At 36.8% G+C, this 13359-nt stretch overlaps 1 protein-coding gene across 2 annotated transcripts in view; it reads left to right on the top strand.

Annotated features, from left to right (window-relative positions):
* Nucleotides 1-13359, top strand: part of ATP8A1 (ATPase phospholipid transporting 8A1) — a 220875-nt gene that overhangs the window by 84892 nt on the left and 122624 nt on the right. The window contains exons 15-19 of one of the 2 annotated variants that reach the window (XM_040966355.1): nt 201-245; nt 7214-7286; nt 7655-7760; nt 9139-9221; nt 10622-10671. In XM_040966355.1, coding sequence (XP_040822289.1) covers nt 201-245; nt 7214-7286; nt 7655-7760; nt 9139-9221; nt 10622-10671 — 357 coding nt within the window. The remainder of the gene's footprint in view (nt 1-200; nt 246-7213; nt 7287-7654; nt 7761-9138; nt 9222-10621; nt 10672-13359) is intronic. The other variant, XM_040966356.1, reaches the window with a different exon arrangement.

The raw sequence follows: 13359 nt of genomic DNA, 5'->3' as shown, positions 1-13359 counted from the left end.
CAGGATACTTTTGTAAGGCTCTTTAGCTCCCATGCGGCATGTACTACTAACTGCACTAACTGCCATTCTTTCAGATTCAGCTAAAAGTTCATTCTCTTAACTTTGTGGAGGTTCCAGCTCTCAGCCCCTCCCTCCTTTGCATCTCCTGCCCTCCCGTGATTATTCACTCTCTTTCTGTGCCCCACCCGCTCTCTCGGAAGCCATGTCCCCGAACCAGAGGATTATGGCTGCTCCCCTGATGAATGGTAAGCTGCATGCATCCTTCTGTCTCACTAATCTCTTTTGAAAGTTTATATCCTATTGCTTTATTAGACACATTTCACTGCTTCTGAAAGAGCACTGCTGACCACGTTGCCTGTAAATTAAGTATTTTTTTGAAATGCATTGAATGTCCTTGAGTTTCTATTGAGTAACCTTTAGGCACATCTCATAATCATGGATTGAAAAGGTTAAGCTCACCAGAGTTTCCTATAGTTTATTTTAGTAAAATCTGTAATGATCTGCAGCCTCTCTAGGCTGTGGATGACCTAGGATTTCAGTGACACGGCCTGTCGCTTTATGGGTTTTTAGCTCAGCACTGCCACCTGCTGCCACAACTTATGCACCCTGCAGAGCTGCGGAAAGATGCATTGACAGACAAGCAACAGAAGTTTCCGTTTATACTTGTTTTGATTATTGTAAAAGTCTTATTAATGAAATGACTTATTAATGAAATGTCTGGGACAAATAAGAGACTGTACTGCCAAGAACTGGAACTCAGGGCAATATGATTAAATTCGTTAAGACAGGATTGATTTTTATATTTTGTGAATTTTGTTATATTTAATATCTCCTCTTCTGTGAACTTCCATTTTTAGCTAGAGCTGAATAATGTTGGCTTGATTTTTCTGTAATTTTTCAGGATTTGGTGGCAAATGGAAATTTAGAAAATGGGTTCTTGAAATGTTAACGACTTTAGAAAAATATTGAGGCTTCAAAGGCGGCTGTGTTTTGATTTTTGATGTGTTTTGTGATGTTGTTATATTTCTGATATACATTGAAGTCCAATAACATGCTTTAATATTCTCCAACCTGAGTGAAGAGGTTTTCTAAAGACATCTAGGAAACCTCATACTGAGGGTTAGTTGACAGAAGCAGCTGTTCGGTTCATATGATAACTCATGAGTCACCACAGGCTCATTGCTTGGAGTATCATGTGTTTGACACCCACACACAACTAAATAGATCTTAGTGTTTTTTAATGCACCAGATTATTGATGGCTGGCAGGTAATTCGAATATAATGTTGCACATATTCACTTTTATTTAATTCCATGAGAATGTAGTGAAAATGCTGATTGCAGATGCTGTTTGACCACTGAGTTACATTCCTTGTATTGAATCATTGTAAGTAGGGGGCCATGTGTACCTGTACTTGCTGTTGCTTTTCTATAATATTAACACAATTCTATGAACTGCAAACACTGTTCACCAGTGTAGACTTGATACTGGATTTCTCCAGAAAAAGTATCCCAGTTCTTCCCAAGAGAAGAAAATCATCTCCACTACATATATTTTTTACAGTAAGGTGGAAATATTATTTAAAATTATTTGTTCACTCAAATTACTTGAAGTATTCTTTCAATAAGTTATTGCATGACATATGACTGTTGAAAAGAGATATTATCTTACCTATTTTAGTAAATTGGTTTTATCAAACACTGTGAAAAATATGATCTAATATTCTCTCTTTTCAGAGATTAATATATTTGTTTATTTGAAAGGCCCAAGTACAGGGAGAAAGGAAGAGGCAAAAAGAGATCTTCTATACTCTGGTTCACTTCCCAAATGGCTGTGACAGCCAGGGATGAGTCACTCCAAAGCTGCGCGTTTCATCCAGGTCTCCCACTTGAAAGGAGGGGCCCAGAGACTTGAGCCATCATCTGCTTCATTCTTGGACACATTAGCAGGAAGTTGGATGGCAACAGAGCAGTCAGGACTTGAGCCAGTGCCCATATAGGATTCCCGGGCCTGCAGGTGGCAGTTTAACCTGTTATACCATAGTACCAGCCCAATGATACTGTATTCTAAACAAAATAATTGCAAATAAAAATGCCGTCTTTTTCATTGATATTTTACTTGCATCTTCATATAAACTTAGTAATGATTTTTGAAAACAAACATGAGAAAAGTCTTTGCTAACTTTATGATAAAGTGAACTTTATTTTTAAACGTATGCTAGGATTCTTCACCTATAAAGTCATTACCCATAGTCTTGTGAAGATAAAGGAGTAAAGGTTTTGTGTTCTGAGTCAAGTGGCACCCTGTGTTACACAGAATGGATTTTAAATTCTGAACACCAAAATTTTTATCTTTGTCCTGCTGGTACCCTTGAACAAATTTGCTCCCTTTGTGGTCTCAACTGGAGAAATATGAATAATGTTAGCTACATCATCTGAATCTTTTAAAGGTTAAGTGAGTTCTGTTTTTAAAATATTTAAATAGATCTGGTCAGTAATTTGAAAGTGCATATCACCTCCGATGGCATTCAATCTTTATGACATGTTTGCCAATTAAAATTTAATAAAATTTAGACAAAGAAACTAATAAATAATTTTCCCCCAAAGACTACAACCAGATAATATGGAGCCAGAGTTAAAAACACTGATATATCCAGTTATGAAACATGTGCTTGTTCCATACTAATTTAGACACCAGACTTTCAAGAACTTCAAAGAGAATCTGTTTTTAGGGCACAGATATATTTGAAATTTTGCAGTTATTTTTTTCCATTGCATTTGATATTCTCAGCCTGGAATGTAGTTCAGTAAATTCCTTGTGTTGCATACCAAAAGCAGGAAACGTAAGTGAAGTATGACTTATCTAAGGAAAGCTAGCACAGTCGTGCATAGCTTCACAAATTCATAAATGTGCCACTTGTCCAACCTCAATCCCTGGTGTCCTGTTGCCTGTGAAACCAAGATCAAGTGTGAACCTGGATGCATTCTATGCCCTGGGCTTCTGGCTGTGTCTACCTTCTGCTAGGCTTCAAGAATAGAGGCAGATGACTCCATAAATCAAAAATCTGAGCGTACAGCACAGTCTGGCTGTGTTCAATGTATAGTCTGTTAATTCCCACATACAAATTCAGATTACATTTATTTTACTATTCAAGCCAGTCACTATCATGACAAAAATACCAAGTAAAAAAAAAAACCTTCACAGTGTTTAGCCCTTAAATATATGTAGATTACTATTTGTTTATTTTAAAAGGTTTACACATTTACATTTAGCCTAGTGTGAAGGCAAATCTAGGCATCAACGCTTTTAAGCATATTCTGTTGACATTAAAGATAATTGGATGATGACTTTTCATTTTAAACATATAAACAGTACTACTTCCAAACTGGTACCAAGGATCAACAGCTAACTTATTGCCTCAATTCAATCACAGTTGAATTGCTAAGTATTAAAAATCTACCATCTACTAAATTGATAATAGTTTTGGGGGTTAGAGAAAAACAAATCTGTTTATTCTTAGTATTCCTTGTAGTTGTAAGATATGCTTATTTTCCAAAACTACATATTTTCAATGACATTTTTCTAGGCTTTTTTTTTTTTACCATATTCTTTCTGTTATCTGTACTAATGAGTGTGATTCTCCAGAAGATTACCATAAAATGCACTGTGGACTTTAGTACCACAATTTCAATAGAAAGTACTATATTCTGATCTTATTTTCTTACTTTTTTAACTTTAATTTGAAAGAGCTTCAACAAGAGAAGGAGAAAGCTGAAAGGAGATCTTCTATCAGCTGTTTCACCCCCCAGAGGGCTACAGTGGCCAGGGCTGGACCAGGCCGAAACCAGAAGCCAGGAGCTTCTTCTGGTTTTTCCACATGAGTGCAGGAATCAGATGCTTGGGCCATCTTCTGTTGCTTTTCTCAAACCAACAGCAGGGAGTTGAATTGGAGTGGGCTCTGAGCCCGAGTAGGTGTTCAGCAGCCTGCTCTGCCTGCAGCAGGTGGCTCCTAGGCAGGTGTTGTTCCCGTAACTCTTTTAAACCAAAGTCCTTTGGGAAGCATTGCATGGAGCATGTGTTTACCTGGCCTCTAAAACAGAAGAGGCTGGGCTGGAATAGGGTGGGTTTCATTAGTTTCAGTGTCTGAGAGAGTGCCTCTTCTCTAGTGTCCTGATGATGATATTCTTTAAAACATTACAGGAGTGGCCTTGGCCTAGTGTTTAAGATGGCCTGTATCCACTAAGATAATACCTGCGTTTGATTTCTGCTTTTGGCTCCTGATTCTGGTCATCTGCAAATCCAGATCCTGGGAAACAGCAGTGATGTCTCAAGGAACTGGGATCCTGGCACTTAGGTGGAAAACCTAGATTGAATTCCCAGCACCCAATGTCAACCCAAACTACTACTCATACTGGGGGAGTGGACAAACAAACGGGGGAACTTGTTTTCCTCTCTCTCTCTCTCTCCTTCCTTTATCTTTCTCCTTCTCTCTCTCCAAGCTAGCTTTCAAATTTTTTTTTAACTGCAAAGGAAAAGATGAGTGGTCAGAACATTATATTTCTGCAAAAAAGAAAAACCTGGGCACCTTCAGATTTTAGAGTATGTGCATAGCCCATGCTTGGTCAAGGCCTCGTGAATCACATGACTGTGATTGCAGCCAGAGGACATGGCCTGTGCCTGCATTTGTCTCTCAGAACTAAAATTCCCTTTGCCTCATGGTCCCCGTTAATTTATTTTGTTTGGAGCAGCTAAAGACAGACTTGGGGAGATGTGCTTTACAATTCAGCAGCTTCTGACTCATAGAAGTTAGCCTGACACCAGTAAAAAGTGAAGTGAACACAGGAAAGCAAACCTGGCAGCACAAGTTCCACACCACACTGAAGGCTTCTCACCAGCCCCAGCAGGTGGAATTCCCTGAAGAAGACAAAACAGTTTTTCCCTGCTACCTGGGAGGAATGCCAGGAGCAGTAGGGAGGGCTGGAGAGCTCAGGCTGACAGCATGCAAGGGAGGGAGAAGGTGTGGCAGGAGCAAGAGCAGCATCCTTGAGGTGCCAGACAAGATCCACTTCTAAGACAACACAAAATCAGCCCCTGCTGGTCCAAATCAGAGCTGGAGTCACTCCTTCTCAAGGCAGGCACTCCTGGCACCTGCTACAAACACAACCTGCATCCAGACTCCCACCCAAGAACCTGACCTCATCCCATCCTTTGTCTTTCAGGGGTTAGGGGTACCTCAGAAGGAGGCACTCTGTGTGGTTACTGAATACAGACTTTGGGGTGAATTTGGAGATGGAGGAAGCCCACAGGGCCTGCTGGTCTGCCTAGGACACTGTACACACCTGTCCCAGCACAAGCCCATTTTGGCAGCAGCCCTGCAGACAGCTGCCAGCAAAAACAAATCCAGCTGTCACATTAAAGTGATGCCTTTTGTAAACAAAACAAAAACGAGTGAAAAACTAGGGAAAAGCTGTGCTTTGCATTATACTGCCTTTGTCTTTATGTGTGTGGTGCATAAATGTGGATAATGTATATGAATGTTCATTGTCCTGCGCTGTGGATCACGATGTTACTGTGGATTTTCATGACATTAATTTGTCTCATAAGTAAAATAATGTGTCTATGAACCATTCATGAATACTCTAACATTTTATTCATTTGAATAAAGCTTCAGAGAGAGAGAGCTTCCGTCTATTTATTCACTCCCTAAAGGGCAAAAATAGGACTGTACCAGGCTGAAACCAGGGGCCCAAAACTCAATTTCGATTTCCTACATAGATGGCAGGGGCCCAACTGCTGTGACCATCATCTGTTGCTTTCTCAGTCACATTAACTGGGAGCTTGAGTAGAGCTGGAGCAGCCTGGACTTGCACCAGCACTCACATGGGATGCCATTGCAGGCATCAACACAGTCATCTACACCAAATGCTGACCCCAATTAATATGTTTTAACACTAGTAAACTCTATAAAATCCAAAGTAACAAATTGCTTTTAATAGTTGATAATAATTTAAGAATTTTTTTATTCTGTCTACCAATTAATAAGTCATTTAAAAGTTCTTTGGCTTTTTCCCCTCCATCTTTGAAACTACAGCAGTAGGAATAATGATGATACTGTGTTCATTCTGCTTAGTGGGAATGCACCAAATTGTTACGTGTTGAAAGATCTGTATTTTAGTGTAATTTTGTGAAGTAATATACCACATATGCAAATAAGGAACTTTGGTTTATGGGAGAAATATATTGATGATATTTATATGTTCTATTTCAAATTCTGTTTTCATTCATTCTTCTCTGGCTTCTGACTTTAAAATCTGGAGGTCTTGATATTTGACACATTGATATTAGGAAGATTTTTTGTAACCTATAAAAATTAAAATTAAGAGCATTTTGGATGATCTTTAGTTGATATTGCACTCATTATTTTTTGGTGAATTTTGAACTTCTGTGCACAGAAACACAGATATATGTCCTCCGTACATTGCAAACTATATTCCTTTGTTTTGCTATTTCCAATATAAATGTTCCTTGTTTTTCCTTTATAAATCATTGTTTTGGTAATAAATGGTATTACCATGAGATTAATAGTAGACTATCAACATACTTATAATTCCTTTTGTTTTTGGTGAACTACATAATACACCTGCTTCTCTAACAGTTATAACCCCAAAACATCCTGCTTTTTTTTAATCGTTTGTTGTCCTTGAGCACTCAAAACAGAATATTTGCTTAGACTTTGATAATGGTAGATGTTGATAAGCAAACAGTTTATTATTCATTTTTTGTATTTCATATGATAAATATGTATTAATCACTACAGAGATTTTTCATATAAAGTAGAACTAGAAGCAATCAACACATTTTATAATACTTAAAAACTGAAGATGTTATATTAAAATAAACTCAAATCCCTGTATTAACAATCTTCTCAAATATTTTGATTGTTTTTGGAATTTCATGTAGCTATAGTATAATAATTGACTATAAAATATTATATGTAATAAGTGGTATTTCCTATTGCATTATAAATGTCACATAAATGCTTGAATATATTTTATGATACAATTTTGAAATCTGTGATATATTTAGAAATGCAGACTAAATTGCTTCCTTTACTAAACATTTACCATATTGCAGTCTGTTTTAAAATCAAATTGCACATAGATCTGCAGACTTGTGTGTAAGTGAATCAGTGTTGTCTCCTTTTCCACCCCTAGGCAGAGCTCACAGTCTGGAGATGAAAAAACATTTAGTGACTCATCATTGCTGGAAAATCTCCAAAGTAATCATGTAAGCAACAGAAGACCATTAGCTTTTCCATCTTGAATGAAAACCAATCACTGTGGTTCTCAGTTGTCATCCATGTTTACCGAATTGTTGACTTTCATTACTTTGAATAATTACCAAAATCTACTGTTAGAAAGTCGTTTTTTACTTGCCCAGCATGAGTTCATGATTGTATAGATTTTTAAAAAGTGAATGGGAAAGTGTACAAAGGAATAATTTGAGTGGAAGTATGATTTATCCCTGAGTAATTTTTGCTCTGGGTTGCTAACACTCCTACACCCCAGTGTCTTAGTAAGATTCGCATGAAATCATATTGTTATGGATGTAAAATTAGTTACACTAACAGGCTAACCTGCATGTATATTTCTTAGCCAACCGCTCCTATCATCTGTGAATTTCTCACAATGATGGCAGTCTGTCACACGGCAGTACCTGAACGCGAGGGTGACAAGATTATTTATCAAGCAGCATCTCCAGGTACAAAGAAAGCAATTGCTAAAATATGTCTGTAGCGAAGCTTGTTACAACATTCAGGATTGCCTAGAAAAGAAATCAGTTTAATTGGAAGAAGGAAAATAGCTAAATTGAGTGTGACTTTTAGACCTCAAAAAATCATTTACTAGGGAAAGTTGGCTTTCAAATTTAAAATATATATGTTTAAATATGTGAATTTGTATATGTAATTTTTAGTATGGAACATAAGTTATATAGGAATTTTAATAAAATTCATGTAAATGGAAAAATGTGCTACTTTATTCAACTATCTTTCTCTATGAATAATTTATTTGATTTCAACATAATATTTTCCTTCTTTATGAATAAATAATAGTAAGCTATTAGTCATAAAATGTGTTTGCATACAAGCGGATGGAAAAGAGCTGGTCACCTAAAATTACAGAGTGCATATGGGATCTTCAAACAGTTCATGCAAATGTGTATTATAAAACAACTTATGTATGCATTTCCAGGGTGTTTTCTACAAGAGAACAGACTCATCTTTTTGTTCTATTTGCCATGAACTTTTGAGGCACCTTTAGATGTGGCTTTAGAATTTCAATTTTGCTTCTCTTTTAAAAGTGATAAGCAGCTTTTTGCTTAGTTGAGTGAGAAAAGTTTCACACATTTAAAAAGAAGTCCATAAAATATTTGTTAGTACTTTTATCAACAGTTAATATTTAAGATTAGTTTCAGATCTTTTTACTGTGAAGTTTGGTAGATATCAATTTGATCACTATAAAATTTTAGGACAGAAAGAATGTACTTTGGAGAAATTTGTTAGTAATTTGTGAGTGCTTTTAAACCACATTCTAAACTAGTACCTGCAACTTAGAGAATGTATTAAATTGCTAAAGAGCCTAGAAAATGTTCTGTCTCACTCATATGGCTACACTAGAAACTGTGTGAATGTTTCCTTGTTTTATACCCACCCTCACAAAGAAAAGTTGATGTAATTCCATGAGTATGAATGAAGTGTCCATTTAAATTGGTTGTTTAATTGGCCCATTAGTTATCTGTATTCAGCTTTTTAGGTGGAAAAGGTTAAAGTTTAAGGAATTTCAGAAAGTTAATATTATGAATATAGTGAGCTAAATACATTTGTATTATCCATTTAGGAAGGCATGACTAGCATTAAGACTTAATGTTCACAGTATGACTTAATATCATTTTGAGTTCTATATAGGTCTCATACATTTAAGATTATTTCTTATTCTTTTGTAATTTAAAGGGAATTGGGTTTCAGTAACAAGTTAGAATAAAAAACTTAATTAAAATTATATTAGATTAATGTACTTCTCTTGTATTTGGAATAATCTTTTCTAATTATATATTTGCTTTCACTTTTTTCCTAAAATAGATGAGGGAGCCTTGGTCAGAGCAGCCAAACAATTGAATTTTGTTTTCACTGGAAGAACACCCGACTCAGTGATTATTGATTCAGTAAGTTATTTTTGTTTTACTTTTCTGTTTAACCAACATTATACATATGCCTAACTTGAAAAATAAATCTCAAGGCTTATATTGAAATAGAAGCCCTCATCCCAGAAGCAACCATTTTCTATCCTTTTGGATATTTCTCTAGTCATTGACACAAGCCCTATCTTTCAAAACATATCCAATTATCATTCTTTCAAGAGCTTGAATCCTTAATGGATTCAGTATCACATGAATCCTGTATCAAGTGGCTTTCGCAGGAAAGTCACCTCAGAACTGGGCATGATCCATGCCATGGTTTCCATGAGCACAGATGCTTGAACTAGAGTTCAGTTTTAAATGAGTAAAGGAAGGCATGTGAATGAATGATCAGCAACATAAAAATATTATTAGTCAATCAGGATATGCAGATTAAAACTCAGAGATCCTTCTGCACATATGCACCAAGAAGGCTGTCAGTACCAAGTATTAATGAGCATATAGAACAAGAGAAATAGTCATGCATTTCTAGTAGTGAAGTGTACAAGCCATTTGGAAAAGGTTTTAGCATTTTTAATGAAAATGAACTTACACCTGACCCAGAAGTTATGTTGTACTTATCCAACAGAAGTGTAAAGTTCTATTTTGTTTCACGTATGTGCTCCCTGAGAAGTGTAAGTGGTGATAGAATTCACAGCAGTGGTTGCCTCAGGGCAGGGGATTGATTGGCAAAGAGCACCAGGATGTTGCTAGAGCAGGGGTGATGCACCACATATCCTGATTGGGTTGGTGGCTGCACATACTATACCTTTTGACAAAGGTACCTTCTGACTGCAATTTTTATTGAACTATACCTTGAAATCTTTGTGTTACATATGTGAATTATCTTAAGAATCATTGTTTAATTATTCTATTCCATCTTTGCCAGTATTCATGGGTCAGCATTGTTATTGACAGTAATTATATAATTTTTAAATATTGTGTTTTCTGACACAGAATTACTCCCAAAAATAAATTTTCTACTTTATTTCTTTAAGATAAATACCTCAACTGTCTTAATAGCTTTATTTTCTTTCTATTACCAACTGTTTCACACACTTCCTAGTACTCTCCTCCCAACACAGCTCTTCCAGATAAACTGGCCAATCATGGTTTTTCCTTAGAAGCTTTCCATTCTCCCGTCTGGGATGGTTTTGCTCTAAAGTCTGCTTCCCTGGTACTTGGATTTCCTTTTGGCTTTCTACTCTTCTGGGCTTTACATTCTGTGTATCTTAACCTGAAAGTTAGTAAGTTTCTTCCATATTTCAGAAAGAAAAATCTGTTCACGTTGTCTTTTCTTTCTAATAATACTTTGTGGTCAGTGTTTATGTCCAAGAAGCCCAAGATATTTCCAACTGTATCTACTGATATATTCCATTTCTTCACAGCTGGGACAGGAAGAAAGATATGAATTACTCAATGTCTTGGAGTTCACCAGGTAAAATACCTGCTCTGTGATTTGTATAAATAAAATAAATGTGTACCTATTTTTATTTTTGCCATTGAAATAACAAGAAAGTGTGTTGTGTTTGTAATTAAACTTATTTTTAAAATGTTAAAATGACCAGTCCTTTATTTTTTTAACTGCACTGGATGTATATAGTCATGACAGCTTTCAACCGAATGTTGCAGTGTAGGCTTCTCATGAAAGTTCAAAAATCTTCCTGGAATACAGCTGATTCAAAAGACTAGCCATAGGAGGAGGAGTCTATGGCTAATGAACTGAGAGCAGAGTTAGAGACATCCAGATTTATATGGAATAGAAATGGATCAGGAAGCCCTCATTCTCATTACATACGTGTTGTATCTAGTTGTCTTTAAGAAAGCAACAAAAGATGGCCAAGTGCTTGGGTCCTTACACTCACATGAGAAGCCTGGATTAAGTCCCTGACTCCTGGATTCAGCCTGCCTCAGCCCTAGCTGTTAGGACCATTTGGGAAGTGAACCAGCAAATCAAAGCTCGCTGGCTCGTTCTCTCTCTCTCTCTCTCTCTCTCTCTCTCTCTCTCTCTCTCTCTCTCTCTCTCTCCTTCTGTCTCTACTACTCTACCTTTCAAATAAATCTTTATATAAACAAATACTGTATCACCATTCTCTAGGAAGTAGTGCTATTCTTCAGGGACTGGAATGTGCATCTTTTTTCTAGAACTCTCTTTATAAGGCATGCATGTGCACTGCATGGAAGAGTCATTTCCTTTCTAATCTAACTTTGGTTGTCATCTTGATTGAGAATGCCTGCATACCAATGATTAATAACAAGAAATAATGGGGTGTGTCCAATTTATTAGGCAAACACTGTTTTCTGCTATGCTCTGAAAGTCTTTAAAGAGAATAGGTAGGAAGCTACATGCTGAATTAGAGCACATCCCCCGTCTCTTTCTTTTTGCACCAAAATTAGTAATTGTTTACTTAGGTTGATGTAGCACTAATTCCAATTTCCTGCTGTGTGCTCTGGGAGGCAGCAGGTGATGACTCAATGACCTGGGTTCTTGCCCTTCATAGGAGACACCTGGCTTTTGCCTGGCCCCGTCTCACCTGTGGAAGCCAGTTGGGGAGTGAAATCACAAATGGAAGATCTCTCTACCCCTCTCTCTCTCTCTTTCAGAAAAATACAAATAAGGACTTTTTCTTAAACAACAAAATAATAAGAATAATAAATAAATAAATAAATAAAGATGAGGATGCTAGAATTTGGGGATCTCACCAGGAGAAAAAAAAGAGAACTGGATGAGTTTGGGATAATGTTATCAAAACTGAATTAAGAGAGGCCTGAATCTAGAAGGGTTGTGGTTAAAAAAAAAAAAAAAAAGGTATCATTACAAAGCAGATTCAATAAGTATCAATAAGTATATTCTTTTTTTATGTCTCAATCCCCAATTTTGTTCTTTTTTCTTTTTTTTTTTACATTTTTTATTATTTTATTATACAGTTCTTTAGTCCCTGGGATTTCCCCTACCACCTCCCATAAATCCCTCCCCCACTGAGTTCCCCCATATCATTACAATAGTATAGTTTCTCATAAACAATCATAAATCCATCATTGTGGGCATGGACAATGGCAGACAGTCCAGCATCCCATTGTCATCCAACAGTTTCATTGGGAATCCACCCTCGATCCGGAAGTAGAGATGCACACTGCATTGTATCCTCACATCTGGACATGACAGTCTCCACTACACAGTCACTATAAATCCCCCAGGTGAAAAGCCACAAAACAAAATCAACAACAGGAAGAAAGTTAGAAATTTACAACACCATGAAGTTAGATAACATGCTACTGAATAATGTGTCAAGAACCTTCTTGAAGAGAATGATGCTACTGTCTGATCTACGAGTCGGTGAAGAATTTAATGAGGAAAAAAGTGTTAAAGAACAGGAATGGAGCATGAGATAGTAGTATCCTAGTGGTTATAAATGCAGAAATATGAAACTTAAATATTTCTAAATACTTCTCTAAGAAACTTCTGACCTTTACGTTAGCACAACTGCCACTGGTGCTTGAATTCATCTTTCAGCAGCAGAGATGCAGACGCCTGCATTCAATGCTGCAGAGAACGTTCATGCACTCAGACCTGAGTCCTGTCTGGTGGGCTGTTTGTCCACGGTTGTGAGCTCTGCTGATGCCAGTGGCTAGCTATTAATCATTATAAAGAATAATTGTAAATGCCTAAGTATGTTTTTAATGGTTTTATTTACTTCAAAGGCTGAAAGACACAGAGAGAAGAGAATAAAACTTCCATATGCTAGTTTACTCCTCAAATGACCAAGAAAGATGGGGCTGCACCAGGCTGAAGTCAGGGGCCTAGAACTCCATCAGGCTCTCTCATGTGGATGGTAGGGACCCAGACACTTGGGCCATCTTCTGCTTTCTCAAAAGCATTACCAGGGAGCTGGAATGTGCCACAACATCAGTCCCAATAAGTTGTTTTTAAACACTGGCAATGTATTTGGGTATGGATTTAAAATTGAAAGGCATTCAGCTTTTTATAAAAACTGTAGTATTTGATTTATTTTAAGATACTGGCTTAAACAGGGCTCAAATCTCAGAATGCTAAACTAGGAATTCAGTCTGTTGGGTATTCACTCTTGCAGATTTTTAGGGAGCTATTTTGCAAATGACTCCTCCA

The sequence above is a fragment of the Ochotona curzoniae genome, unplaced genomic scaffold (assembly GCF_017591425.1).
Source record: "Ochotona curzoniae isolate NIBS_2020 unplaced genomic scaffold, NIBS_Ocur_1.0 scaffold_4505, whole genome shotgun sequence".
NCBI lineage: Eukaryota > Metazoa > Chordata > Mammalia > Lagomorpha > Ochotonidae > Ochotona > Ochotona curzoniae.
This window is presented reverse-complemented; position numbering and strand designations above follow the sequence as displayed.